This window comes from Halichoerus grypus, chromosome 11 (genome assembly GCF_964656455.1).
Source record: "Halichoerus grypus chromosome 11, mHalGry1.hap1.1, whole genome shotgun sequence".
NCBI classification, from domain to species: Eukaryota; Metazoa; Chordata; class Mammalia; order Carnivora; family Phocidae; genus Halichoerus; species Halichoerus grypus.
The window spans coordinates 3,560,929-3,588,559 of record NC_135722.1 but is presented as its reverse complement, the minus strand read 5'-3'; the positions used below and the strand labels follow the sequence as shown (position 1 = coordinate 3,588,559).

Below are 27,631 nucleotides of genomic sequence, written 5' to 3'. Positions count from 1 at the left end.
TTGAAATAATAATGACCAGGAAGTTTCCATCATGTGTGTAAACTACAAGCCCGCAGATCTACAAAGTTAATAAACCCCAAGCAGAAAAAACATGAAGGAAACACACTAAGGTGCATTATCATCAAACCGCTGAAGACAAGTGGTAAAGAGAAAATCTTAAAAGCAGCCAGAGAAAAAGGACATGGTGTGTGCAAAGAGGAACAAAGTTGAGAGTTAGTAGACTTGTCACCAAAACATATGCTTTCAGGAGACAGTGGGGTGACATCTTTAAAGTGTTGAAAGAAATTGCCAACCTACACACCCAGCAACAGTATATTTCAAAAAGAAGGTGAAATAAAGACTTTTTCAGAGTAACAAAAACAGAGAGAGAGTACTTACCAGCAAACCTGTACCATAAGAAATGATAGAGGAAATTCTTCAAGCAAAAGGAGAGTGAAAATGGATGAAATTCAGAAGCACAGGCAGGGATGAAGAGCACCATGATTTACAAATAATAACCAGTATGTGGATTAATATAAGAAAATTTTCTCATTTTTAAAATCTCCTTGGAAGATAATTGACTGTTACAGCAAAAAAATAATAGTAATGTATTATTGGGTTTGTGATATACATGGGGGTAAGGTGCTGGACACAGAAGCACAAAGGATGGGGGACGATGTGGAAGTATGTTGCTAAGAGATTCTTAAACTATACATGAAGTGGTAGAGTAGTATTTGAGAGGAGACTATTCTAAGTGTAAAATGTATATTGTGAACCTAAAAGCAACCACTAGAAAAAGTGAAATAAAATAAAGTGATAGAACTAGGAATTCACTAATAGAGGTAAAATGAAATTATACAAGTGCCCAACTAATCTGGAAGAAAGTGCATACCCACAAAACATGTAACAAGATGGAAGATTTATACCCCATGTTGATAATTACATTGACTATAAATGATCTATATACTCCATTTAAAAGGCAGAGATTATCTATTTGGGTCAAAAAAAAAAAAAAAAAAAGACCTAATTGAATGTCGTAACAAAAGGGACAGAGACATAGCTTGAATTCAAGGGCTCTCAGTGGCCAAGTCCAGAATGACTGGAGTATCAAAATAAGTAGTACAGTAACAGATTATAATTCATTGAGTAACAGTGAGCCATGTGTCCATGGGGTGGGGGAGAGAGAGACCTTTCTTACAATTGAATATCAAACTGTTAATACAGAAGTAGCTAATGCTAATATTGATTGTGAGAGTCTGATGAGGAACGGAGTCTTTACACGGTCACAAGTATCTCCCCACCAATTTCCTACTGATTATCAAGGAAAAACAGTGGCTGTGCTCTGTATTCTTCAGAACTGTTAAGATCAAGAATGCCGGAGAAAGGCTGGGGAACTGTTCCAGATCAGAAGAGGCTAAAGAGAAGTGATATCTCCATGAAGTGCTTGGTCGTGGATTCATTCCGGCTCTGCACGGGAAGGCACTGAACACAGGAGGCTTGGGATGGGATGCAGTCTGAACACAGACTGGGGACTAGGTAACGTCATTATCAGTGTAGAATGCCCGAATTCGGCAACAGCATGGTGATGAAAGACAATATCTTTATTCTCAGGAAATACTAACATGCAAGCATTTAGTCCCCAACTCACTTTCATATGGTTCAGGAAAGAAATAATTTGCACTCCCAGTCCTGCGGGGTGCCGGGCATAGAGGGGTGCAAGACGGTAAGGTTTTCGTTCATTTGGGGATGGGCCCAGGAGAGGGACGGGGACTTTGGTTCCCAGATCACTGAGATCCTATCTTAGAGTGGGAACGGGCGCGAGACCAGCTAACACGGCCATGCAGGGAAGAGCAGAAAAGCTGCACACGTGAGAAAGGTGTGATGAATAACCATGAAAACAAGCTGGAGCTCACTGGGTTCTACAGAAAACACCCAGGGCTGGCCAGGCTGCTGTGGCCATCTTTCTGTTCTTTTAAATGACATGAAAGCTACGATTTTACACTCCATTGTCTTGGGACTGTCTTATTTCTGTTCTGGAAGCTATCTGTTGTGGCCCTAACTTGTCAATAAAAGTGATGTTTCTATTTTAAATGTCAAAAAAAATTGTTTTTTAAATGACGTGGAAGCACCTGGGGTCCGCTGGGGCGCCCTGGGGTCCCCTGTAGGGCAGTTTACGAGCTGCTAATTTCTTCGACCATCGAGCATCGAGCAGCAGCATGCAAAGTGTAAGCGTGACACACTGTTTGTCACCTGACATCCATCCCAGAGGCCGTCTCCAGGAGCGTGCAGCTTGGGACCTCTGGATTCCAGACAGCTCAGCAGCACTTAACTGGGCAAATCAACACAAAGGGAAGGCTATGGATATTGCAAAAGCGGGTCAGACATTTGGAAGATAAAAACATAACAGGGCTTATCGTGATCTCCAGCTTTTCCAGGAATATGGCAAATTAAGAGGAAGGAGACCACCGGGGATCCTGTGAGAAATGGCTGATTCCAGGTCCCGGGGTGGGAAAGGACCAACATGTGCCTGGAACGTCCGGTTGCACTAGCTCATGGCAGAGAAGCGCTCAGAGCTTAAAGGGTGGGCCAGCAAGACGCGGGGGCTGCCTTTGGCCACAGAGGACGCCCCTAGAGCCTCCAAAAGAATAATGATGTCATGCGGTGTCCTGGGAAGGATTCTGGAACCGAAAATGGACATTAAGTGAAAACTAAGAAAATCTGAATCAAGTGTGGACTCTGTTTAATAATAAAGCATCTAATGGGTTCATTAATTATAACAAGTGTATCCACTAATATAGGATGTTTATAAGAGGGGAGCCTAGGTGTGGGGTATCTGGGAACTCTGTCTCATCTCCTCAATTTTTCTGCAAATCTGAAACTATCCTAGAAACAACAAAAAAGTAAATATATGGAAACACAAGAAGGCTGGCCACAGTAGACTGAGACACATCAAAAATGCAAGAATCATGGAGCAGTGAGAAAGGGAGAGAAACCTAGCAGGGGGGAGGCCAGGATGTCGCAGCAGACAAAGAAGACAGAAAAACAGACAAAGGAACCCCTTCTCTGCACTTGGGACAGAGAAAGTGGACCAAAGAAGGACTTTCCACTAAGAATTACTTCTGTTTACCTTTTGGGTCTCTGAAGACTTTCTTCTCCCCTAAAAACAGAGAAGACAGCATTTTCTGTCCAATTGTTGGAATTGTAATGATCCTTCCTTGTAATTCAGCATTCCTGTGACACTCTTTAAAATAATTTTGATGATTGTGTGTGACATCGTCATCATAAATAAAAGCCGCAGGTAAAACTGGGCTGTGGAGGGGTGGACGCAATTAGAAAACCCCATAGGTGTGAAGACTCGAAAGGGTTGCATTTTTTCACCTGAGCTGCAGCCAGCTGAAGGAGAGGGAGCAGGGATCTTCCCCTGGAGTCCCTGGGATTTTACAGGCAATGCTTTTACAGGCAGTTTCTGGCTGGTATGACACTTTCTGAAATAAATTGTATCTTTGTGGAATGAATGTTTTAAATAATCACCAAAGCCAGTTTCCAGATACTCCAGCTCACAGGAATCAACTGAAAACCTCCCCAGCAGAAGTTACATTGAATCTAGGTATCCAAATTAAAAATAAAATAGCTTTTCCAAATATTTTGGTGAAAATAGAAACTTTCCGTTTTATGAGCTATTATTTTTGTCTTCCATCTGTACGCAAAGTAAAACAAAATATTAACGCTTAATTCCATTTTATTTCAACTGTTTAACTTTGCCCCTGAACTTTTAGATAAACATTTACCCGATGGATGAACTAGTGGATTTGAATTTTTGAGACATAGTAAACATTTTCCTATTTAATAATCTATCTAGTTTCTATAAACTGAATCGATTTATTAGATGTTTTAGCTTCTTTCAAGGTTGAATAAAGTTTAAGGTTCATGCAGAATGGTTTTGTTTTTTTTTTAATATACCCGTTTCTGTTCTATTCTTCCCCATCTTGCTTCCAAAATGGTCATGGAAGTGCGTATCTTGTGTGTAAAAAAAAAGACAAACATGTGTAATCAAGTTTTTGAGGTGAGGCAATGACCTGGGTGTGGCTTATTGATTACATGTGAGATTGAAGGTCAGGAAATCCAAGACTTGAAATAAACTTTGCCCTTGGTTCTCCCCCCGCCCTCCGTCCCTCCGTCCCTCCTCCCCTCCCCACCCCCGGAGGTGGGCACAGACGGGCAGTTACCTCTCCCACCACTAGGTGCTGTGCGGCACCCGCTGGAGATGTCCACATTGGCAGCTGGTTTCTGCTCAACAGGAAATGATACGCCTGGGGGCCTTGCTGCCACCAGAAAGTGGACCAACGGGATTCTGGGCGCCATGCTTGCCAGTGGAAACAGGTTCTACTTGAATGTCGAGGGCTATGCCTTGTTTCTTCGTGTTTTTACGTGTGTCCTGGGAACACTTGGGCATATGCTTCCCGGACGAGCAGGATGTTTTCTTCCTGAACCATGACTATTCACAGCGATCGCCACTGCTGACGGCTTCTGACTGATTCCTGGTGGCTTATGTTGAGAGCTGCGACACCTGGGAGGTGGAAATCCAAGGTCCAAAAGGTGCCAAAAGCCCAGCTCAGCAGAGTAAGCCAGGACCTGGCATGAAATAAGATCAGGGAGCTCAGATCACTGCCTGCACCTTCCCAGGGCTCCCCATGTCACCAGCGGAGATGCAGGGGTCCTGGGGGCCTCGCCCCTTGGGACTTCGGTGTGGCTATTTCGGCTCTTTACAGCTGGGTGAACTTGGCCGAGTCACTTTGCCTCCCTCTGCCTTGGTTTCCTCATCCATCAAGTGGGGATAATAGTCCCCGCCTAAAGGTTTTCTCGAAGAGGACCAAAAGAGTGGGTATGACGTGCAACACCTGTCACAGAGTTGGTGTTGAATAAATGGTGGTTTGTTCATTCACTCAGCAGGTGGTGCTTGGAGCACCTGCTATGTTTCAGGCACCGTTGCAGGCACTGGGGTTGGGTTTTTAAAATATTTGTGTTGAATCGTCCTCACTAGACAAAAGCTAAAAGGTAATGGTAGGGATAGCTCGTCCAGGGAGTGAATGAATGAATGAAGAGTGAGTGAGGAAACGATGTGCCCACCTAGTCTACAAATATGCATCTATCTGTGCTTTAAGCAACAGATGTGGCCCCTGGGCTGTTTGAGGTGTGGTCCCTCCATCCCTGCAGAGGACAGACCGCATTCTGGGGCAGTCACTTGAATGTTACCTGGAGATTTTCGTCCTGGACCCAGTCCCTTAACATGGAAACCAGTCCGCCGGCTGGGGAGAAGTTGCTCGAATCCGTAGCAGGAAGCTCCTCGGGGTGAGGCCCACACTCTGCACCTTCTCCACCTATCTGGAACATTCAGGAACAGTGCACCCCGAAGGTGCCTTACAGATGATGAGTACTTAAATGAGCATATGCCTGAGGTTCACGGCTCTGCCTCCCGTTGGGGGTGGTTAACTTTGGAAAGCAGAAAGCACGCGGTATTTGTAGGTAGGAGACCTGGGCTCGAATCCTCCTCTGCCATTCACTGCTGTGTGACCCCCAGCGAGTTCATTCACACCTCTGACCTCGTTCTCATCTGTAACATGGGGATACCAGCAGGGTTAGGGGAAACTAAGAGGGGGGTGTCTGGAGGTTCTTAGGAGGATGGAGAAGTACCACATGGCTGATAACCAGCACCAGCGTGGTGCAGATACACCCGTTCTCCTGCTGCGGGCCATTCGAGTTGTTTCCAGTTGGGGCTGTGATGAACAATGCTGCAGAGAACGCTCCTGAGCTGGTCTCTTGGTGAACTCACTCGCGCCCTTCCGCTGGGTGCCTGGACCACTGCAGGGTCCAGGACACACCCGAGTTTCCCTCGGTCCTTGCTGCCCGTTTTCCAAAGTGGTTGTGTTGGCAGGTGCGTGCCGTCCCTGATGTGTGGGTTGTGAGGTTTAGGGTTGTTTCGTTTTGCTTTGCTCTGCGTGTTCTGAGGAGTGCATAGCGGGATCTCTCGTGGCTTTAATTTGCATTTCTCTGAGGAGTGATGGTGGCGATCACCATGTCGTGTGCACACGGGCCACTGGGAGTCTCTTTTAAGGAAATAATTTTGAATTGTGTTGTACTTTATGTATTTTGGATACAAGTCCTTTGAGGTAATACATGTGTAGCAAGTGTCTCCGCGCTCCGACCCCCCCATCCATGGTCCACCTTGTCACCAGCTTCATGATTTCTTTTCATCAGCATGAGTTGTCAACTATAATGGAACCCAACATGTCTATCCTTTCATTTTGGGGGACTGTTTTCTGGGTCTCATTTAAGAAATGTTTGTCCACCCTGAGGTCATGAAGATAGTCTCTCATGGTATCTTCTAGAAGCTCTGTTGTTTTACTTCCCACATCTGGAGTTGGCTTCGTGTGAGGCTCATCTCTCTTCCTGTGGCAGTCCTCACCCTTTGCCGGCTCCACACCGTTTACTGGCAAGATGGTCCTCTCCTCCAGCGTAGACTTTACATCAGTCAAATAATCGTGTATTTGTAGGTCTGTCCCTGGACTCCCCTTTGCTCCATGTGTCCATGTATCTCTCCTTGAACAATCCTCTGCTGTGCCAATGGTGGTAGCTTGAAGTCTCCCGGTCACATAGAATACGTCCCCTAGCCTGAACCCCAAATTGTTGTTACTGTTGTCGGCTCTTTGCATTTCCAGGTAAATGTCAGTATCCGCTTGCCAGTCTTCTCTGTCCTACACGCACACCTCCTGACCATTTGGTTGGGATCACGCTGAAGCTACAGATCAATCAGGGGAGAACTGACAGCTGTACCATATGGAGTCTTCCAATCCACAGACATAGAATGTTACCCCACCGATGTACCATCCCATGGTTTTCTTTGTTGAAAGCATGCATGTCTTTTGCTTGTTCTTAACTGTCTAATTTTTTGATGCTGCTTCCAAAGGCATAAGTTTTTCAGATTCTGTTTGTTCCTAGTGTATGGAAGAATGTTTAACTTTTGAATGTTAATCTTGTGTTCAAGGACCTTGCCCAATTTATTTATTAATTCTGATCATCTGTGTGTCGATACTTCTGGGTTTTCTCCATGCCAAGTTACATTGCCTGTGGGTAATGTCAGTCCTGTTTCTTCCTTTCCAAACCATAGCTTCTTCCTTATTGCTTTGGCCTCCCTGCATCCCCGGGACCTTCAGGATGACATTGAATAGGGGGGGATGCAGACATCCACGCTTGCGTTCCAGCCTCCCTGTTTCACCTGTTCGCGTTCGACCTTCGTGTCGTAGGTTCAGTCCTTTACCTTGAGTTTGCTATGAGCTTTTCTCATAAACAGGTGTTAGGTTTTACCAAAGGCTTTCCCAACACCTGTGGAGATGATCACTTGGTTCCTTCTTTATTTTGTTAATTTTTAAAAATACTACACCGCCCTTACATGCCTGTGATAAATTTCATTTGGTTATAATATATTAGCTTCATCAGTGGAATTAGTGTGGTACCATTTTTGCTTTGGGTTTTGCGTCTGTCTTTTTGGGGGATAAAGTCCCTTATAATGTCTTTTTTACCAGTTAAAATGAATTGTGCAGAAGTCCCTCTTTATTCCTGGAAGAGTTTGTGGAAGATGGGTGTTATTTCTTCCTGAAATGCTTAGAAAGTTTCACCAGGGGAGCCCTATGGATCTAGAATTGTCTTTGTGGAAAGGATTATAATCACACATCAAATTTATTTTATAGATAGAGGACTATTGGGATTTTTTCTTCGTAGGTAAATTTTGGGAGGTTGTGTTCCTCTAGAAAACTGTCTGTTGCATCTAAATTTTCCCATTTCTTTGCATGAAGTTATTCATGATGTGCTCATGTTCTCTTTCTGATGTCTACGGGACTAGGAGTGATGTTGTCTCTTTATTCCAGCCGCTGACCATTCGTGTCTTCTTTCTCTTCCCCCCAAAGAAGGGCCCTGATCACGATCCTCCCCTGGCCTTCCTCCTTCTCGTCTCTCCCAGTGGGTGAGATCTTTGGGGCCCGGGGGACCGCCCACCTGAGCCCACACTTCCCTTCTGAGACCATGCTTGGACTCTCAGGCTCCGAAGATGCCACACAGCCCCAGCTGACTTCTGCAGCCTGCACGGACATCGTCCGGGGACTACCCTCTCAAAGGCAGACCGTGGGCACCCCTGGTGGGCCCCATGGGCAGCTGTGGGTGGGGTTGTGGTCAGAGCTCGGACGGGCAGGCTCCGCATGGTACGGGATCGTGCTGAGGTGGTGGGCAGGCACCGTGTCCCCATCACCCCATATTCTGGCACCGATCTGCAAGGAGTTTGTGACTTCTAAATTTGAACCTCACCTTTTTTGTTGTGAGAAGGTGCATTTCTCAAAGTAGGAGGAGAGAATATGCTTATTTAATAGTTTGTTAGCTTGATTTATCACATAGATATTAGACATATGCACACAGACTACTCTTGCTAGGGGCAGGCCTGCGTCTTGATAGAGGTTCATCAAAATTATCAGTCTTTCCACAGAGCGGAATTTTAGGTTTGTTAATTTCTCCACGACACATTAGTTTTCTAAATCACAGATGTCCACACTTATCTGCATTATTTGCCTCCTGTGTTACGTTGATTTGCTGTTTTTTTCTAGCTTCTTGGTATGCACACTTAGATTATGGATTTTCAGCCTTCTTTCGGATTGTGTGCACTTTAGGGCCGTCCAGCTGTCTTCACCCGCAGGCTCAGCTGCGTATGATGATATGGGATAGCGTATCTTCGCATCTCAGTCTTCACTGTGATGTCTTCTTTGGTCTGCAGGTTATCTAGAAGAGTATCATTTGATTTCCAAACATTGGAGCATTTTTTTAGTTGTGTTTTTGTTATCAGTCTCTATTTGTTTCCACTGCACTCAGAGGACAAGAGCTCGGTACTCTAAAATGTGTCGAGACTGTCTTTACAGCCCAGCACGGGCCACTGAGGCACATGGCCCGCGTGCACTTGGAAAGTCCATATCCCATAGTTCCAACAGATTCTTCTGTCTGCAGTCCTACCATTTGTGCAAGGCGTTAAAGTTCTGCAGTGATTGAGGACTTACTCCTTATTTCAGCTCTGTCGGGTTTGGTTTCATGTGGTGTGAGAATATAATTGACAATTGCTGTATCTTTCTGCTGAGTTGGTGGGCCATTACGAAACATCCTTTTTCATCTCTAGGAAAGCTTCTTGCTTTGAAATCTACCGTATTTGATATTAGGATAACTGCACCAGCTTTAATTGTACTTACATGGTCTATACTTCATCCATCTTTCAACATGTGAGCATTTAGGGTCTTTATATTAAAGTGTGTCTGCTGTAGATAGTAGAGAGTGGAAGTTTACACAAAATGTAGCCTGATAATGTTGTCATTTAATTGGAGTATTTAGCCCATTGATACTTAATATAATTATTAATGTACGTCTGAATGTATACCCACCACTTACTCTTTGTTTCTTATTTGTCCCATTTAGTTTTTGGACTTTTTTTACCTCCTTCTTTTTGATTCATAAATTCTTGTTTAATTCCAATTGTTCTTCGATTAGCTGGCTAGCTGTACATTCCTTTATTCTTCTTCTAATGGTTGCACCAGAAATTAGGAAATGCATCCCTGGCTTTTTAGAGTCTGTCTTAAAATCGCACTTTTACCATTTTTGAACCTTAAATGCCTTTCACTTCATTTATCTCTCTTCCCTTTTGTTTCATTTTTGTTGTGTATTAATTCTATTTATATCTTAATCCCACAGGATGTTATTCTTGCTGGTTTAAGCAGTGGCTTGCTCACGCATTTGCTCTTTCCAATGTCCATCCATGATGCTTCCATTTGGGGTTCTTTTTCTCCTGTCTGAAAAAAAATCCCTGTACTGTTTCTTTTAGTGCGGGTCTGCCGGCCACAAATCCTCTTAGATGTTATCTGAAAACAGCTTTATTTTACCTTCATTTTTGAAAGATATTTTCTCTCCACACAGAATCTTAAGTAGGTGGTTTTTTCCAGCGATTTAAATATGCCCTTTTATTATCTTTGGCTTCCACCATTTCTCATTTCTCAGGAAAGTCAGCCATTAGTCCTATGATTGATCTTTTGAAAACATGCTTTTTTCCCTCTGGCTGATTTTAAGGATTTTTTTTCCTTGTCCTTCATTTCCACCAGTTTCCCAATGAGGTGCCTACGTGTGGTTTTCTCTCTCCACCTCCACTTGAGGATCGGAATGCTCCTCGTGTCCGTGAGGAAGGAGACCTCCCCTCCCTCTCTTCCCCCAGAACTCCCAGCACACCTGCGGGAGGCATGGTCCCCAAAACTTGTGTGTCTCTGTCGGTCTTCTCTGTGCTCCAATTTGAGGATTTTCTACTGGCCTCTCAGTTCACTGACCTCGTCCACTCTCCAATTTGCTGCTCTGCCCACCTTCCGAATTCTCATTTGGGGCTTTCCATCCGATGCACCCTGCAGATTCCAGCTCTCCTACTGAAATTCTCCTTGTTTTCATTTAGATTCTCCAGCAGGTTAATGTACGAGTCTGATAACCCCCAACACCTGGGTCTGCCGTTGGTCTGTTTCTCTTCTCATTTGTTTGTTTGTTTGTTTTGCTTGAGTTTTAATTATTTGACCCTGCCTCCTGGCGCTTGCTATAATTTTTCATGGAAACTTGAATGCTGTGCGTGATAAAGGGGATGGCTCTGGCCCATGCTCACCTCTTCCAAAGAGGATTTTCATGTCTTTAGTGGGCAGAAATGAACAGATCTGCTCGTTTCTCTCGGGATTGGAGATGATTTGAGGCTTGACTTTGGATTTAGGGAGGCTGGGCTCCTGAAACATAGCCTATCAGGGCTCTCAATTGCGAGCTGGCAAGTTTATAAGGACCCCCACATCCCGAGGGGCCCCAGACTCCAGACTCGGCGTCGTCAGACAGGAGTGAGGTGGGGTGGATGGCCCAGAGTGGCTGTCTCTCTGCCGCCTTGTCCAGCATCCCCTCCTCGGGGCTTCCGTGGACTCTGTGCCCCTATTGATCAGGGGTTACTGGTCCAGCGGCATCATGGTCAGCTGTGTGCATGTCTGTCCTCCTGAGATTAGGGGCCCCCAAACCTCGCTGCCCTCCGAGCCCCTCGGAACGGCTGAAATCTCTGAATGTGAAGACCGACATCTATATTTTGTAAAGCTCCCCAGGTGAAGCAGTGGCTATCTAGACCTTCACTTTGTAAATATTGGCCCAGACTTTGCTGGGGTAGAAAAGTGCCATAGGCTGGAGTGCACCTGGGACTTACTGTGCATTTGTTGAAATAAGAAGGGGAGGGAAGCATTCCTCAGGAAAGCGGATCCCAGCCCCTGATCCCATGGGAGCCGCCCCAGCTCCCGCCGTGCTCTGGTGACCAGCGGCCTTGCAGCGAGAGCGGGCATTTTAGCTGAGTGATGTCTGCCTTTCTTCAAGATAAGAGTAAATTTATGTTAATAAAGGTCTTATCACTCAGGCATTACCCTTTGCCTGGAAGCCCAGCCTTCCCGATGCCTCACCCTGTTTTCTTGGTGTCTCGTTACCCGTGATAAGGAGAATGCCTTCACCCCATTGTGATTCTGCACCCACCCACCCACTTCCCCAGAACTCTATTTGTTCTGGGGAAATACGACCTGGCCATATCAGGTCATTTTCCCCTCTTTGGGTCATTTTTTGTTGAATCGAAATCGGGCCAGGCCAGGACGAAGGTGTGACCTCGGCTGGCTCTGGGCTGGCCTTTGGGTTACCCACCCCCCGCCCCCGCCACTGCCCCCTGGCCTCTGTGAGCCGGCTCCAGTTTCTCTCCTCCCTCTTGTTTCTTTCTCTTCTTTTCTGTTCCCTTCTTTGAGTCCTCCTTTTTTTCTCAATCTGGAAGCAAAAGCCTTCCCACTTTGGAGGAGGATGGATGAACGCCGTGGGGCGTGGCCCGCTGACATCACCTACCCTTCCCCCCAGAGGCTGTTTCTACGGTGGGCGTGGCCGGAAGGGGTCTCCCGCCACACTGGCAGGTTCATGGCTCGTGGAGGGGGGGCACTTATGAAGTACCACCCGGAGTCCTCCCTGCTGCCTCGTGGGCTCCCTGCATCAGGTTGATGGGGCTGGAGCCCCAGCCCGCAGGGGCAGGTCTGGACACTCAGTAGAGTCTGCGCCCGTGCAGCTGGAGTGGGGGGGACCACGCTCAGGCCCCTACTGTCAGGAAGAACCCCACGACCCCCCTCCCCGCAGTGCTGGTTCCCTGGCCTCAGCCCCGCAGATGAGAAGGAAATCTTCTCCAAAGGCCAGATGCTTATCTGAGAAACGGGTTTCTCCATCCCCATGTCGCCGGTTGTTGCTCTAAACCATTTTTCCTCCTTTGTTCTTGGTTCTATTTTTGCAGTGGAGAAATTTTTCAGATGGACACCCAGGACTGAGATGAACTTTAAAATTGCCCACAGGGATCAGACAGATGCTGGCCCCTTCCCTGCTTGTGCTGGCGGCCAAAGTCAAGGCACTGGGCAGTGAAGGGCTGACCCCTTCCCAGCCAGCCCAGCAGGAAATAAAAGGTTTTCCTTGTCCTCCTTCCCCCAAACCCCTTCCTCCTTCCCTTTCCTTTTGCTGTGGAAAGTTCTTTCTCTTTCTCCACATCCTTCATCCCCACCAGTCCATGGGCTTGATGCCAGTTGCCCTGTTTGCTTATTAAAATTATTTGGAAGAGAAAAGTCATTTACACCTTAGTATGAATTTGATCAGTAGTTTGCCTTTTCTTAGGATGTTTGCTTTCTGGGTCAGTGAAAAGCTTAGTGCCGCAGTGTAGACATTCAGGGTAGTTCCAGGAAACAGGGGTTAGGGAAGGAGGGCCTCCCCAGAGTCCAGGCACTCATGCTCAAGAGCTGCTAACCCTGAGTCCTGGCTGAGTCTCCCTACTGCCCATGTTCCAGAACAAAGGACATGGTGGAGATTTGTGGCACAACCAAGACAGGGCGTAGAGAGAGCTGGGGCTGGGCCGGGCAAGGAGGGGACGCATGGAGCTTCACAGGACAGCTGATTCGAGTCTGCGACATGGTTGCTGCGAAGGAGTCACTGTGTGGGGCCCCAGTGCGGAAGCGGCTGGTTTTGGGGAGCAGGTTCCGGAGCGCCATCAGCCACTTCTGGAGTCCTCAGGAGCTCTGTGCTCAGTGTTATTAGCAGAGGACTTGCACGTTGTTGGGGGTCCCTGGTGGAAATGCACAGCCTGAACCCCTACTTGTAAGCTCCTCTCCAACCCAGCAGACTCGGAGCCCCTGCAGCCCAGCCCGCCCCTCCGAGCTCCTCCCAGCCTCCGGGCTGCTGCCGGGCTGTGGCCTCCACCTGGAACGTTCCTCCCTGGACCTCCTTTCTCGGGGCTGGCTCCTCTCAGCATACCGGCCTCTGCTCAGTTGTCCCCTCCCCGGAGAGGCCTTCACCCCACCCGCCGTCCCGTGCCACCGCCGCCACCGCCCGCCGATATTCCTGCTTGTTCTCTGTCTGCCTCCCTGCCGCGTGTACGCCCCGTGGGAGCAGCGGCTCGTCTGCAGGGTTCACCCCACATCTCCGGCCTGGCGCTCAGAGATGCTCGGCGAAGGCATGAACGTGCACCGTGTGAATGAATGCGTGGCGAGAGGCGGGGCTGGGGCCAGCAGCCTGCCTATTATTCGGACCCGGACCCCAGAGCCTACATAATTTGTTCGAGGTCACCCTGCAGGCGTACAGGAACTTGGAGGGATTCTCTGGAAAGTTCCATTCCAATAGATGAGTTAACAACACTTCTCCAAGTCCCCTGGGAAGGTCTCTTCCACGGGCATTTATTGAGCACCTGCTCTGTGTCAGGCACGTTGTGTCTTCCTGTCCTTGGTGATTCAGGGTGGGGCTGGCAGGGGCATCCTGATGTTGGCCCTGCTGCTGATGTGGCCCGGGGAAGACTTCTGGGGAGTTTAAAATACCTCCAGGCGCAGAGATGCAGGCCAGACCACCATGGTGACATTCCCCTCCCCGGAGGGTCGGGGACCCCAGGGGCTGCCCGTGGCACAGCCTCTCCGTGGTCAGGCGGGAAGAGGCGCTGACCGCAGGGGCCAGCTGAGCCCTGTCGTCCGGCCGGGAAGCCGGACGCTCACCCCGAGGGACATGCGGAAGGGCCCAGAAGCAAGGAAGGGCCGTCCAATAGCTGAGGGAGGTCACTCTGCTGCTGGTGCTGCCCACGCTGGTCACCCCGGTCTGCAAGGACCTTGCTCTGCAAGGGTGCCCCCTGCTCGTGAGAAGAAAGCACCAATGCACATCGTTACAGATCCTTGTGTTTGCATCAAGACGGCGTCCCTCTTGCCAGTCCCGCTCCCCAACCCCTCCAGCAAGGTCTCTCCTGAGTGGCTGTGAATGCCCGCTTGCAGCGAGGCCCGCGCTGGCCACCTGTGGGAAAGCGCCCGCCCCACTCTCTGGGCGCTCCTGGGCCCCTGCGGCCTGCTCTGGGGCACCCCGTATAGCCTCCCCAGCTCAGGTCAGCCGTGTCACGCTGGGTCACGGGTGGCAGTGCCCCAGAGACAGCCATCTGATGGATGAACCCATAGCCCTGCCCTCCCCTCCTGGCCCCTCTGTCCACCCGACTCACGCCTCCTCCTCCTGCAGGCCTTCCCCTGCTTGGAGCAGCTGTCCCCTCCCCTGCAGCTTCCTGGCTCCCCATGACTTCCCAGGGCTCAGCTGAGAAGCCACTCCCTCTGCAGGACCTTCGTGACTTTTCTCTCCCAGACCCTTTCCTACTTCTGTAGCCCATCGGTTTTGTTTTTGTTTTTGTTTTTTGTTTTTTACTTCCCCGGGTGACTGTAAGCTCTGCGTCTGTGTCCCTTTGTGTCTGTGGCTCACAGCTCGGGGGCAGCTCTTAGTAGGACCTCAGGAAATATGCTGATGGCCCCAGCAGAGGGCGAGGGTGCCGTCCCGCCTGGAGCCTGGAGAGCCGGCCCCTGCGCCTCCCCTGGCCAGGGCTTGTCAATGGTGCTTTTGTGGCAGCCGGGCCAGGGGCCTCCAGAGCTTTCCCTCGCTGCTCCATCAGCTTGAAAATGTTAAGACAACGACTTCGTCCTCCTCGTTCCCAGGAAGAACACGTGTGTGGAGATCTCACGGCCTCCGTGACAAAGGCACAGGACAAACCCCACACAGGGCTCATTTGAGTCTGATAGAAACTGGCCTGTCGGTACCAGTCCCCCCCCCCCGCCAACCTGGGGCTAGCATCCGGGGACCCTGGTGAAGTACACTTTATTCATTCATTCGTACTTCTGACAAATATTTTTGCAACCTGCTGAGTGCCAGGCTCCACTAGGTGCTGAGAATGCAGCACAGAGGAAAATGCACAAAAGCCCACTCTCTCAGCACAGAGAGAAAATAGGGGACAGGGTGACAAGGGACAGGTGCCAAGGGACAGAAGCAAAAGAGGCGGCTTGGGGGCAAGGGCCAGGGGAGGCTTCCTGAAAAGGCGATATCTGACCTCACTCCTGTGAGGCCATTAGCCAATGTCTGCTCTGTGCTGAGGGGGCCCCAGCAGTCCCCTTTGTGTCGGCCCCAGCGCTGTGACCTGGAGCTCCTCGCTCGAAAGCTGCCCTGCATGTCATGGGTGCGGCAGACAGCTGTCCAGGTCCACGGGCCGGGAGGTTTTGCCCGGCCTTTCTAAGGCACTTTCCCAAGGGCGGGGTGGGGCTGGTTCCGCGTCCCCCTGGACAGCAGAATGTCCCCCCAACCCCCGACAGACTTGCCTTACGAAATGATTTAAGTGCATCTGCTCACACAGGACCCAGTCCATCTCTGGTCATGATCCCGAGTTTCTCTTTCCCTTTATCTTCCTTTTGGAAGTAACTGGGCGCTCCGATGTCCCCCCGAGGAAGGATGGGATCTGCTTTCTCTTTGGAGAGGTGGCAGGAAGGAGCCCCTGGAACAAGGAGGGGTCTTGGGCTTTAAACTCAGTGCTGAGGTCAGAGGTCCGGCTCGCCACCAAATGGGGAGGAAAGCAGAGACGAGGAGCAATGGTAAAGAAAGTCACAAGGTGCTTGCACTGAGACTCAAATGGAGTAAAAAACATACAAGTGTGTTCCTCACCCAAAGGATTCCCTTGCTGTTTAGGGGTGGGTGGGAAAAAAAAAAACCCAAAACGGAGACATAGGTTTTCTAGAAAGTCTGATTTCAGACATAGCACCCACACACAGGGAGCAGGGGTGCTGAGCCATGCTGGAGGCAGGGGCGCGGGCCCCTGGGAGGGGGCGGCCCTGGGGCGCCCCGGGCTGGGTCTGACCACAGATCCTGGCGGGTCCGGGCAGTGCGGGGCCGTGGCTGGCGTGAGCTGCTGCGTGGATCTCAGAGCCACTCATTATGTCTACGTGAGGGAGGAGGTCACGCACTCTGGTCCGTCTTTAGCCCGGTGGGGATCCCCTGGTCCCTGCTTGTCTGTGCATGTGTGTGAGGGTGAGTGCGTGTGTGTGCACGTGTGTCCTTACTAACTGCACAGGACGGGGAACTGAGAGCAGAAGGATGGGTTGCCGTAACGAACGCATTCTGCAAGACAGACCTCGGTCCTAGCAGGGACTCTGTCGCTCACTGTCCCCAGCTCCAAGCAGTTTACTTCTTAAGGGAAAACGCTTAAGGGCCCACACTCCTTGACTGACAGGCTCCCGTCTGTGCCTTTTTCCTAGCTCCCTACAGCTACTTTTGGTGTCATTTTCAGGCAGGAAAATCTAGGGCCGGTGACTCATGCAGGGTAGCCTGGAGCTGACACCCTAGCCAAGGGGGTGAATTGTGCAGTTGATGGGAGGATAACGTCTGGGGAGGGAAACAAAGCTGGGAAAGGTATGAACAGGGTAGAGGTAATAGGAGGGGGGGCGGGTGGGGAGCGAAAACGTGAACACAGGCTTCTCCCTCTGCTCTGCCCCTCACCCCTGCTTGTGCTCTCTCTCTCACTCTCCCGCAAGGGCATGAGTGAATGAATGAAGGCGAATGAATGAATGAGGGAGTGAATGAATCGTGGGTAAGCAAGTGAATGAATCCCCGCGGCGGCCAGCGTGGTGCTGGCCCAAGAGCTGCAGTCATGAGCCTGAGACACCTCCTCCGGGGTGCCCGCCTCCTTGAGCGTGGGCCCACGTCCAGGAGTCCCGAGGGGAGGCGGCTGGGCCGGATGCCCCCACCCCCGCGCACACGGCCCGGCCGGCAGCCTGTCGTGCCGTGTGCGCTGTGGTGAGGCTGACATGGGGACCCTGGGAGGACGTCCTCGGGTGCGCAGGGGGATTTCTTTGGGGTCCAAATAGAGAGCTCTCACCTCCCCCCACGTGAAGCCTGCGTGACCGGCCGCGTTGGCAGATAGGCTCTGTAAGTACCCTACCCCGTCAAAACCTTTAGGAACGTGCTTCCAACCGGCTCCTAGGCAGAGGCGGCCTTCTCTGCATCGCTGCTGGGGGCACGGAGAGCCAAGAAGTCGGCCGTTCTCCCTTGAACAACGGAAGAGCCCCTTGCAAGCCCGTGGGTGACAGGGTGCGTCCGCGTGTTCCGTAAGAGTCACGCTTTTCCTGCTGACGGGACTCATTTGGGTTCATCGCAGAAACCTCAGGAAAATGTAGAGCAGAAGGGAACAGCCGCGCAATACAGGTTTTCTTTAGCAGTAATCACAGGCTTCGGAGCTAAGCTGTCCGATGCGTCGCCCCCGACCCCGGGCGGCTCTGAGCCCTGGGAACCCGGCTGGTCTGAGCCCAGACGAGCTATCCGTGTCAGCCGCACCCCAGTTGCCAACAGGTAAAATGCCGCGTTAGTCATTTTTGTAGCGGTTACGTGTTGAAAAGATAGTATTTTTGCATGGTAGGCTACATTAAATAGTTTCTGAATTCTGCATCATGGTTTTACTCTTGTAACGCGGCTCCTGGCACGTCCCAGGTCGCGCGCGTGGCTCACGTCGTGCTGCCGCTGCTCAGCGCTGTCCTACGGGGTCCAGGAAGCCCCTCCTTTCAACGGAGAAGCTCCTTCAGGAGGATGAGGTCTGAGGCGCCAAACCTGGAGGAGGTTTAGGTCTGGTCCCCAGTGTTGGGTTGGGGAGACCCGCTGATTTCTTGGGGAGGCCCCTGCTTCATTTGCTCATTTGTGTGTCCCACAAACCTCGGGCCATCGTGGCCAGCCCGGCAGGCCCTGGGACGCAGTGTCCACGCGGGGGAAGCTTGCAGCCCAGCAGCTCCGCTGTGGGATGGGGACCCCAGACCGAGCAGAGGCCCGGACACAAACAGAAAGAAGCTGGCATGGAGCCATGCTCACTTGGCGGCACGACCAGACAGCAGGGTTTCCCGGGAAAGGCCGTTCACGGTCCCACATAAACCTGGACGAGCTTTTATTCCTGTCTGGGGTGCCGTCCCGCAGGAAAGAAGCAGGATCACCCCATAAAGACACCGAAGCCTTGTGCTGTGTCCGGGGAGCACCGGCTTTGCTTGACCCTTGGGGGAACCGTATGAAGGCACACGTGTGCAGGAGGATTCGCTCCAGCTGCAGCCAGAGCCTGTGAAGTCAGGGTCCAGCCTCCCTGGCGATGGGTCTTTGGGGAAATTAAGGGCAGCGTGTGGTCACTGACCCCAGGGGAGCCGCATGGCAGGTGTGACGCACTTATACTCCCAACACACCCACGCGTGCACACACCCACACACGCGGAGGATGCAGGGCCGTGGGGCTACATGGGGGAGACGTTCACACTCTCCACAGCGCAGGGATCCCGACTCCCATCCCGGCTCCCAGCCTGGGGGGCCTCGCCGCCTTCACCCCGAGCACCCCGTCCTTGTCTGTCTGAGGCGCCATCCACAGTCGGGAGGAAGGCTCAGGAGACAGCAGTTGAGTTCTCCTTGGGGAGATGGGCATCCTTTGCTCTCGTGGGGAGCTCTGGCGAAAGGAGGTCGCTAGTTCTCTGAGCCGGCTGGGCTAAAGCTCTTCTCTTCTCTCAAGCCCCGGGAAGAAGAGTTAAAGCAGCAAAGGAGGTTACTTCTGAGGCTTCCCTTCTGAGAAGCAGGAGCCATGACGTGGAGTTTCCACACTGCTGGGCAGGGTGGTCTGGCGGCTGGCTCGGCCCGAGGCCGGGGGGCGCGGGGGGCTGCCTCTGTCTCAAGCCCCCGGAGCGGGCAGCGTTTCTGATGCCCAGGCATCTATCGGGGGGATTAATGCCGTGATTCCCGAAGGGGTGCTGGGGAGGAGGGAGCAGTTTGAGACTCAGGCTGGACTTGCCCCCCCCACACACACTTCCAAAGAAAGGACCCTGGGATGGGGGGACATCTGTGTGAATCCACTTGCAGACGGTTGTAATCACCGTAAGAACTCGAGTTAATGTTTGTAGAGAGCTTAGCACGGTGCTGGCTCTCAGCAAGGGCTATGCCACTGCTCGGTAAATAAACACACACACAGGGAAATCTGTGGTGTGCCAAGGACAGGAAGGGGGTGAAGGGTACAAATAAAGCAGAAGACGGGACCGTGGAGCAGAAATGAGTCTGAGCGCCGGGACGGAGCTGGGAGCGGGGACAACAGAACAGAGCCGGACCAGAGAGGCTTCCAGGAGGAGGTGACGGCTGGCTGAGGTGGCCAGCTTCTAACCCAGCCAGGGTGCTTTTTGGGTTCTTAGGAATTCTCAGAGGGCAAGCATGGGTTAGCAAAGCACACGAAGCATCTGAAAACGCTCTGAAGGAAATAACGTCCAGGGATTCCGTTGGGGGAAGAAAAAAAATCCCCCAGACAGAGCTTCATGCTTTGGCTGCACTCCAGAACTTTGGGCTGGCGGTTTCCGTGCCCACGGAGTCTCCCTGCCCACTGCTCGGGTTCTGACATCATGCGAGGGAAGGAAGTGACAGGAGTCCCGTTCCTGCCCACCCTATCTCGGTTATAACGCCTCCAGGCATGTCTCCCCCCGGGGGAGGTTACACCCCAAGGTGCTTTTAGCACATGAAGTCATAAACCTGTTTGGCATCGTGTCCTCCCCAAACGGGATGCCCACCGGACACTCGCAGGGGTGCCGAGCCAGCGTGGGAGCAGGACGGGGCTGTTGAGCTCACAATAGCCCTGACTCATGAGCAGCTCACTCCTTCATGCGGTCTTCCCCACCCGGCTGCCCCTGTGAGTCAACACTTTATTTAGCACCTCTGAGTGCAGAGATCCGTATTGGGGAGAAACCCGGCCTGTTGCGAGGATGGCCAGAGTCCGGGGTCAGCGCAGCCTGGCTATGCCCCGTACTACCCCCTCCACCAACTGAGAGTAGCCAGGGCCACCTATGCATTTTGTAAAACCCAAATCTCTTACCTCCTATCCCTCTAGTTCTATGTGTGCGTGCGTGCACGCATGTGTGTGTTGGATTCATGGAATGAGCCCTGGTTTGGACGGTCAGGAGACCCAGATGGAAAGCCAGATCTGCCTCCTGGCTGTGCCTGAAGCCAAGCACATCACCTCTCCGGGCCTCTGCACTCCCATCTGAGGACTTGGGTGATAAAATCAGCCTCCCGGGTCTTCCTGGAGAGTGCAGGCAGGAGCCGGAGGTAAGCCCAAGAACAGTGGCTCTCCATTGGGGGCGATTTTGCCCCCTGGGGACACCTGAAATGTCTGGAGATGTTTGTAGTTGTCACTCTGGGAGGGAGAGGTGCCCCTGGCGTCGAGTGGGTAGAGACCAAGGATGCCGCTGACCATCCTACAGGGCACAGCCTGGCCCCCGGGACAAACAGTGATCCAGCCCCAAACGTCAGCAGTGCCGTGGAGAAGCCCAGCCCCAGGGCACCATACTAGACGAGGCCGTCGCTGGAATTATCCCTGACCCGGGGTTCACCACGGCCTGGCCAGGCAGAGGGCCTCGTCCTGCCTCGAAGTCTAACGCTTGGTTTGTTCACCTTTTTTGCTAGGGCCAGCGACAGCCGGGGAAGTGCTGGGGCACGCGCAGCTGGGCAGGGCACAGAGCAAGACATTCCTTCTCGTGGGCAGGGGCAAAGAGGGGAAACTGATGTTGGGAAGGGCCCTCCGAGCCTCTTACAAGGGAGGCTCTCTCGCGGCTCAGTCCCCTCTGGCGTCCCTTGTCACCCCGTGCTCGTACTCCTGGCGATTATTACAACGCCAGCAAAGACCTAAGAGCGTAACAGCGGCTAACATCACAATATAACGAGAGGGCAGCACGGTGGCAGGGAGGGTGAGCCGTGAAGCCCAGAGCTTCCCATAATAAAATGTCCCATTTAGACTAATGAAGCTGGTTTTTATTCATGAGCGGGGAATTAATCCTGTTGTTGAGATCTGTCCCTTTGGGGTTTTAATGATGAGACTCACTGAGTCCAAAAGCAAAAAGTGCAAAGCTGATGCAACAGTATTTCTAGAGGGCCAGTTTAGAAGCAGTTAGCGACTGCGAACAGAGACACGGTCCCGACAGGATGGCCCACAGGAGATGGCGTGAGGCAGGAAACCAGCAGCTGAAATCATCACCAGACCGGGGAGGCTTTAAAGTTCCAACTTGGGGGAGAGCTCGGCAGAGAAGAATCCCATTGCCCTCCTTGGTTTGGGGGAATGTTGTTCTTACTTTTTGGTCCCTGAAATCCCAAGACCCACGCAGTCCCAGCCCAGGTCACAGTGGCCCCGGGGACAGGATCCATCCCTGTTGGCCTGTCCTTTCTGCTCTGTGCAGAGGCCACCCTGCAGGTCCCCTCGGCCTGCCGAAGCATCTCCACGCTGTGGACCTGGGAGCCTGGGGGGCGGCAAGAGGACGCAGAATGCAGGGAGAGAGGCAGAGCAAGGAAATGTGCTGATACGTAGCAGGGAAAGTGATGCTTTACGAGCAAGCTGGTGTCTGGACCCGGCTAAGTCATAAATCACAGAAGCAGGTGACACCGGGCTTCTTGGGCAAAGCCAGAGCAGGGGGGTGGGTGCCACCCTGCCTGAGAGATTGTCCCCCACTCTGTAGCAGCTCCCAGAAGGGCTCAGGCACCCCCCCCCCCGAGCCCACTCAGTCAGCAGTCCAGGCGTTTGGGAATGCCAGGGTACCCGGAATTGAGGAATCACAGTTTTGCTGCTTTTTCACAAATCATACCTTGGAGACTTCTGCAAGATCCTTTGTCACTCGAAAATAAATTTAGAAAGTCAGTGCATTACAGTTACACAATCTTGGTTGTTTACCAACAAGGATAAGAGAATGAAGTTACATAATCTTGTGTGTGCGCGCGCGCGCGCGTGTGTGTGTGTGTGTGTGTGTGTGTGTGTGTGTGTGTGTGAGATTCTTCCCAGCCTGGAAAGCTCAAACTGGCCTCAGCGTGGCAGAGGCCAGGGAGGGCTGTTTGTGGTGAGGACTTAGCTGGCCTGGCACACTTGTCCAAACCTGCGCTCGCCGTCCAAGATGCAGACAAAGGGTCCTTGAGGGCCACTCAGCGCCCACTGGCAAGGCTCACCCCAGGACAGACTAATCTTACTACACCTCTCAAAGCTCAAGAGGTTCACAAACTTGAGCCTAAATGGGGGTGAGGAGAAGGGAAGGTCACGACAATGACAAGATGACAGTAGCAGTAACGGTGGTCCCCACCGCCCAGCCCCCCCCCGTGCCAGCTGCCGAGCCCCAGCTTCACGCACACTGACGTTCACGGAAGGAGACGCAGGCTCTGTGAGGCTAAGGACGCCTGACCCAGGTCACAGGGCTGGAAGGCGCCAGAGCTGGAGCCAGACCCCACCCCATCTCCCCCACCCCCATCCTGTCTGATTCCAGAATCCACCCTTGGACCCAATGCATGCTGATGGCATCAGCACATTGCAAGACAGCTTTATGATCACTTCTGTAGGCCTGGAATGTTCCTCAGTGGCCGTTTGACAAGCAGCCATTGGGCATCGAGTGTATGAACCCAAAGCAAAATGGGTAAAGGAAGCTCTGTGGTCAAGGGCTTAAGTGCTTGAGTGAGGGGCAATCCAGGATGACTGCCTGGAGGAGGTGGCTTTCAGTGCACACCCCGAAGACCTAACAAGATGTATGGAGGCAGAGGAAAAGGAGACTTTATTCCCACTGGGCAGAGTTGCCAGGGTGGCCCCTGGGGGCTACACCTGGGCGTGGCTGCTCCTGGAGACTTTGTCATCCTCCTGCGGGGATGGTGGATTAAAAACCTGTCCTGGGGAGCACCTCCCATGGGCCAGGTCCCTGCTCCTTAGGGATGAAAGCAATCCAAGTCACCGTCCCTCCCTCAGGGAGGGAGTAGAGTGACACAGGAGGAGTGCAGGCAGCTCTGCATGAGCCCCAGGCCCTTTCCTCGTGCCCCTCTGCACAGTGAGGCCCACGAGCCTGGTCACGGGAGAGGAAGCTTCCATAAATGGGGGCTCAGAGAGACGTGTACATGGGGGAGCCACAGAGGGAGCAGGGCCAACTGGAGAGGGTGGGCCCTCAGGAAGCAGGGGAGGCTCCCTGGAGGAGGTCAGGTCTGAGTGGCCGCAGAAGTCCCCCAGGGCGAGGAGGAAGGGGCAGAGAGAGCATTCCCACGCCAACCTCCGAGGGCTCCCTCCCCTGCAAGGTGACCGGACACAAAGTGCGACGTTTGGAGACTTTTATTAAAGGTGGGGGCTGTTGGAAGTTTTCTCCCTGGGATGCAACCTTGGCCACCCTCAAAAACTCCAAGGGGCGCTTTCCCGGATAAAAATAAAACCTGGAGGGGCCGCAGGCATGGCGCGCTTTCTTCCCGTGTTTAAATTCCTTCGGAGAGTCTGAGCGCGCGGCCGCCGCCCCTGCCCCAGCGCGCAGCAGCGCCGGGCCGCCCGGGGCCGCAGGGGGGCGGCCGCAGCGCGCGGGGCGCGGGCAGGGCGGGCGGGCGGCGGGCGGGGCGGGAGGCCCGGCCCCCTGCGAGCGCGCCAACGCTGCCCGGTCCGCCCGCAGAGGCCGCCGCGGCCGTGGATGCGGAGGGCGCGCCGCCCGGCCGGCCCGGCGCCCAGGCGGCCGCGATGAGGGTCAACGAGAAGTACTCGACGCTCCCGGCCGAGGACCGCAGCGTCCACATCATCAACATCTGCGCCATCGAGGACATCGGCTACCTGCCGTCCGAGGGCACGGTGAGTGCGGGCGGCCGCGCCCGGGACGGAGGGAGGGAGGCCGCTCACCTGCGCCGCGCGCGCGCAGGGAGGGCGGGGCGGGGGCTCGCGGGGCTCGGGGCGCGTGCGGAGCGCCCACCCGCGGACGAGGCGCCCCCGTCCCCGGGGGCAGGAGCCTGAGCGTGCCACGGCTGGGCCCGGGGGGGACGCCCCCTTTCCGTGGGGGCTCGGGGCAGCGGGGTGGGGGTGGGGGGATCCGCGAGAGGTTGGCAGCCTCCGCGCCCTTCGGGGGTTGGAACCCCCGGCGACTGCCTCACCTGCCCGGGAGCACGGAGTTCCCGGGAACTCCGTGTCCCGCAGGGGAGCGCTCGGCGCCCCCGGGGGGAGCAGGGGGACGCCGGTGGGTCCAGACTTGTTTCTGCGCAGGTCCAGTTCCCTGCCGGCGCCTGGGGCTGGTGCAGGGGGAAGCGGGTGCCAGCTGGCCACGTGGTTGGGGACCCCTCTGCGGGGTCTGCTACCCCCACCATTCTCTACGGGGCCAGATCCAGAGGGCAGAGGGATCCTTGGAGGGCAGAACTGGCCAGTGAGGGATTTGGCTTAAAGTTAGAACAGTTTGCCCCAGGAGGGAGGGGCTGAGAAGGGCCCCCCGGGGAAGCAGAGGGGACCCCAGGGTGCTCAGTCTGGACCAGAGAACAGACTCTCCTTTCTCCCCCGCCTCCTTCCCCCACAGCAGCTGCCTGAGGTCCCGGCCTTGTTTCTTTGCTCTGACCTCGCCAGGATCCAGGCCTGCCTCTGCAGCCTCAGGACTGGAGAGCCCGGGCTTTGGGGAGGTGCCTGTGGGATGGGATCCTGGCAGGGTGGCTAGCTGTGTTCCAGGGAAGGCAGAGACCCTCAGGCCCTGCACCCCTTCTGCTGCCGAGCTCGCACAGAGATGCAGGGGGGCATTGGGAACCAGTGTGGATTGAAAGGGGTGCCTGCCTGTGATCAATGCCGTTGGCCTTCGAAGCTCAGAGCCATCATGTCAGCCAACAGTGTGCCTGCTGTGGACCAGGCTGCGGGAACCCACAGCGAACGAGACCGGGGAGTGTGCCCATCTGGGGCTGGAGGAGGTGGTGATGGAAGGGGGCCCGGGACAACGGCAGAGGGGCACTTCCGTAGCAGCCGGCCTGCGGCTGAGGATTAGCTCGCTTAATTTTCACAACTCTGTAGGGTCCGTGCTGTTTCCGCCAGTGAGGCCACTGAAGCCAAGAGGGGAGCCACCCACCCGCTGGGTGGAGAGCTGGCAGGGCCAAGACACAGAAGCAGGGGGCCATGGGCAGCCTGCAGAGGAACGGACATCCTGGAGGAGAAGGAGCTGGTTGTACCCGTAATGGGGGTTGGGCGGGGCCTCTCAGACAAAGAAATCTCACCTGGGAAGACCCAGAGGTGGGAATGTGGGGACACCAGTTAGAAGGCGCGAGAGACGGTGACACCCAAGGAGATGGAAAGGAGTGGACGTTCCAGAGGTAGATGGCATTCGACATGATGATGGGGTAGACCCAAAATAAGGACTGGAGCCCTTATCAATGGTGTCTGGACTTGTAGTTCAGGAACCTGTTGCTTATGTGGATCCAGAAACTCTCTGTCTTCCCCAAACCCTGGCAAGGGCCACGAAGTCTGCAAAGACTTGGCCCTCCGTTTGAGGTCTCCATGGTCTGGAAACACATAGACAAGCCCCGATGAGACTGTTGACTTATTTTGCACACAGCTCTTACTGTGGGCAGGTTTGGGGGGCTGTGAATCGGGGGCACTGACCGAAGGAAGGACAGGTGGCCAAGCAGTGTCCTGCCAGGCAGACAGGAAGCAGCAGCTCTAGGAGCGGGGGGCCTGCAGGGCAGGCAGCGTGATGGAGACAGCCTCCCAGGGCATCCCCAGCACAGCTTGAGCCAATGATTGTTGCTCAGTCATTACCCTGAGTCACCCGGTGAAGGCGGCTCTATGCAGGCCAGAGGGCGTGGGCTGCGTTTCAAGGAGTTCCCAGACAGGCGTCCGTACGTGCCCCTGTGGTGTTGGTGGAGTTTAAGTTGGCCATCGGAAGTCCCAATCCCAGGCAGGGATTGCACTTGCCAGCCAGCGCCCCGGGGCCTCTCCTCGACCTGTCATTCCCAAGTTTAAGGATAAAAATCACCTCATGGTTTCTGCACAACAGGGTGCAAGAAATGACTTCAAAAGCCAGGGGCCAGGTTGAATGCAATTTATTTCACTGAGTTTTCTTTGTGTTTATCTTTGAGAGTTTCTACTTTCTTCCCGATGGTTGTCAGTGGCCCTGATCCGTATGCCCCAACAAGCTCAGACACCCCAGAGAGGAGTACCGGGTGTTGGCTTCAGCCTGCCTGCAAAGAAAGAGCACCTCTCTGTTTATCGGCAAGGGGGGGACGACCTGTTTATAGGTTGTGCGGTGTGCTCGAGGATCCTACATTGATTTGTAGTGCCGGTGATTTGATTTTAAGATTGGGGGAATGAGAGTGAAGTTCCAAAGTGTATTCAAAGAGTCCCCGAACCCAAAGAAATGTTGCAGGTTCCTGATTTCATTTTCCCCATCTTAGGAACAAGGGAATGTAGCAGATTCTCTGAGCATGATCATTTAGACTTGTCCCGGCTTTGGCTATTTCACACAAACGTGTGACTTCAGCTCCTGGGGCTCTGGTTCCAAGCAAGAAGCCAGAGAGACAAGTGCTGGTCCCAGTCCAACATCCACGGTGTGGACACGGGGTTCCTTCCCCTCCCCTCTCAGAGCTGGGGAAGGGAGCCCGGAGAGGCAGATGTGGACCCGATGTAGACTACCCTCTCGCTGCCTGTGGCGTGGGGGGCAGTCCCGCTGTGGAGCGGACCTCTGTCCCCTGACGCCCTCCGGCGTGACCTCAGGAAGCTTCTTCTCTTCTACCATATTTCCCGTCGTCGTCAGGGAAGCTCCTTCTGGGAGCATGTCCCGCCAAACACTCCGGGATGATCCTCAAAATACTTTCAGATCTCCCATGAATCGTGTCCACTCAAGACTTCTGTGACTCCAGTTGAGGAGGCGGGTGGCGTTTTTGTCCCCACCTTGCAGATAGAAAGCTGAGGCTCAGAGCTGGGGAGCGTTGTGTTTAAGTTGCCAGCCGGGCTGGGCCTAGGCCCCGGTGTCCTTGATCTGGTGGCCCCTGCCAGGAACTGTGCAGAACCCAAGCTTCTGTCATTCATGTGTGCCTACGTGCATTCATTCATTCATTCCATAGCCACATCAGAAAGACGAACGAGAGGTCCCCTGCCTTCAGGAAAGGTGGGCTGAGGGGCCACCTGCCCCTTTCTTAAGGATACGGAACGGAGAACATTTTGAAGTTTTTTCAAGCTTTTGAACTGGAAAGTTATACATAGAGTCTAACCCGTATCCTTCCTGCTGCAAGTTAAATCTTTATCTCTTTGTCCCGTCCTGCACAAAAAAAGCACCCACTCCACTGCTCCATGGAAGGGCCCCAGAGAGACACACGGCCACCACGGAGACTACCTCTCTGGCTCCCCCAAAACCCAGCTCAGATTCACTCTCCAGACCCTGGGCTCTGCCTTGCCCGTGTATGGTGTGGTAGAAAGGGACCCCAATCTTTCTGTTTAAAGGTTGCTA

General features: G+C 53.3%; 1 protein-coding gene across 12 annotated transcripts in view; it reads left to right on the top strand.

The window, feature by feature from the left end:
- The window catches only part of ANO1 (anoctamin 1), a 140,609-nt gene that overhangs the window by 36,679 nt on the left and 76,299 nt on the right, over positions 1–27,631 (top strand). For 11 of the 12 annotated variants that reach the window (XM_078057659.1, XM_036099576.2, XM_036099574.2 and 8 more), the window contains exon 2: positions 23,843–24,015. In XM_078057659.1, coding sequence (XP_077913785.1) covers positions 23,843–24,015 — 173 coding nt within the window. Of the gene's footprint in view, positions 1–23,450; positions 23,527–23,842; positions 24,016–27,631 lie in introns of those variants that run through there. The other variant, XM_078057660.1, reaches the window with a different exon arrangement.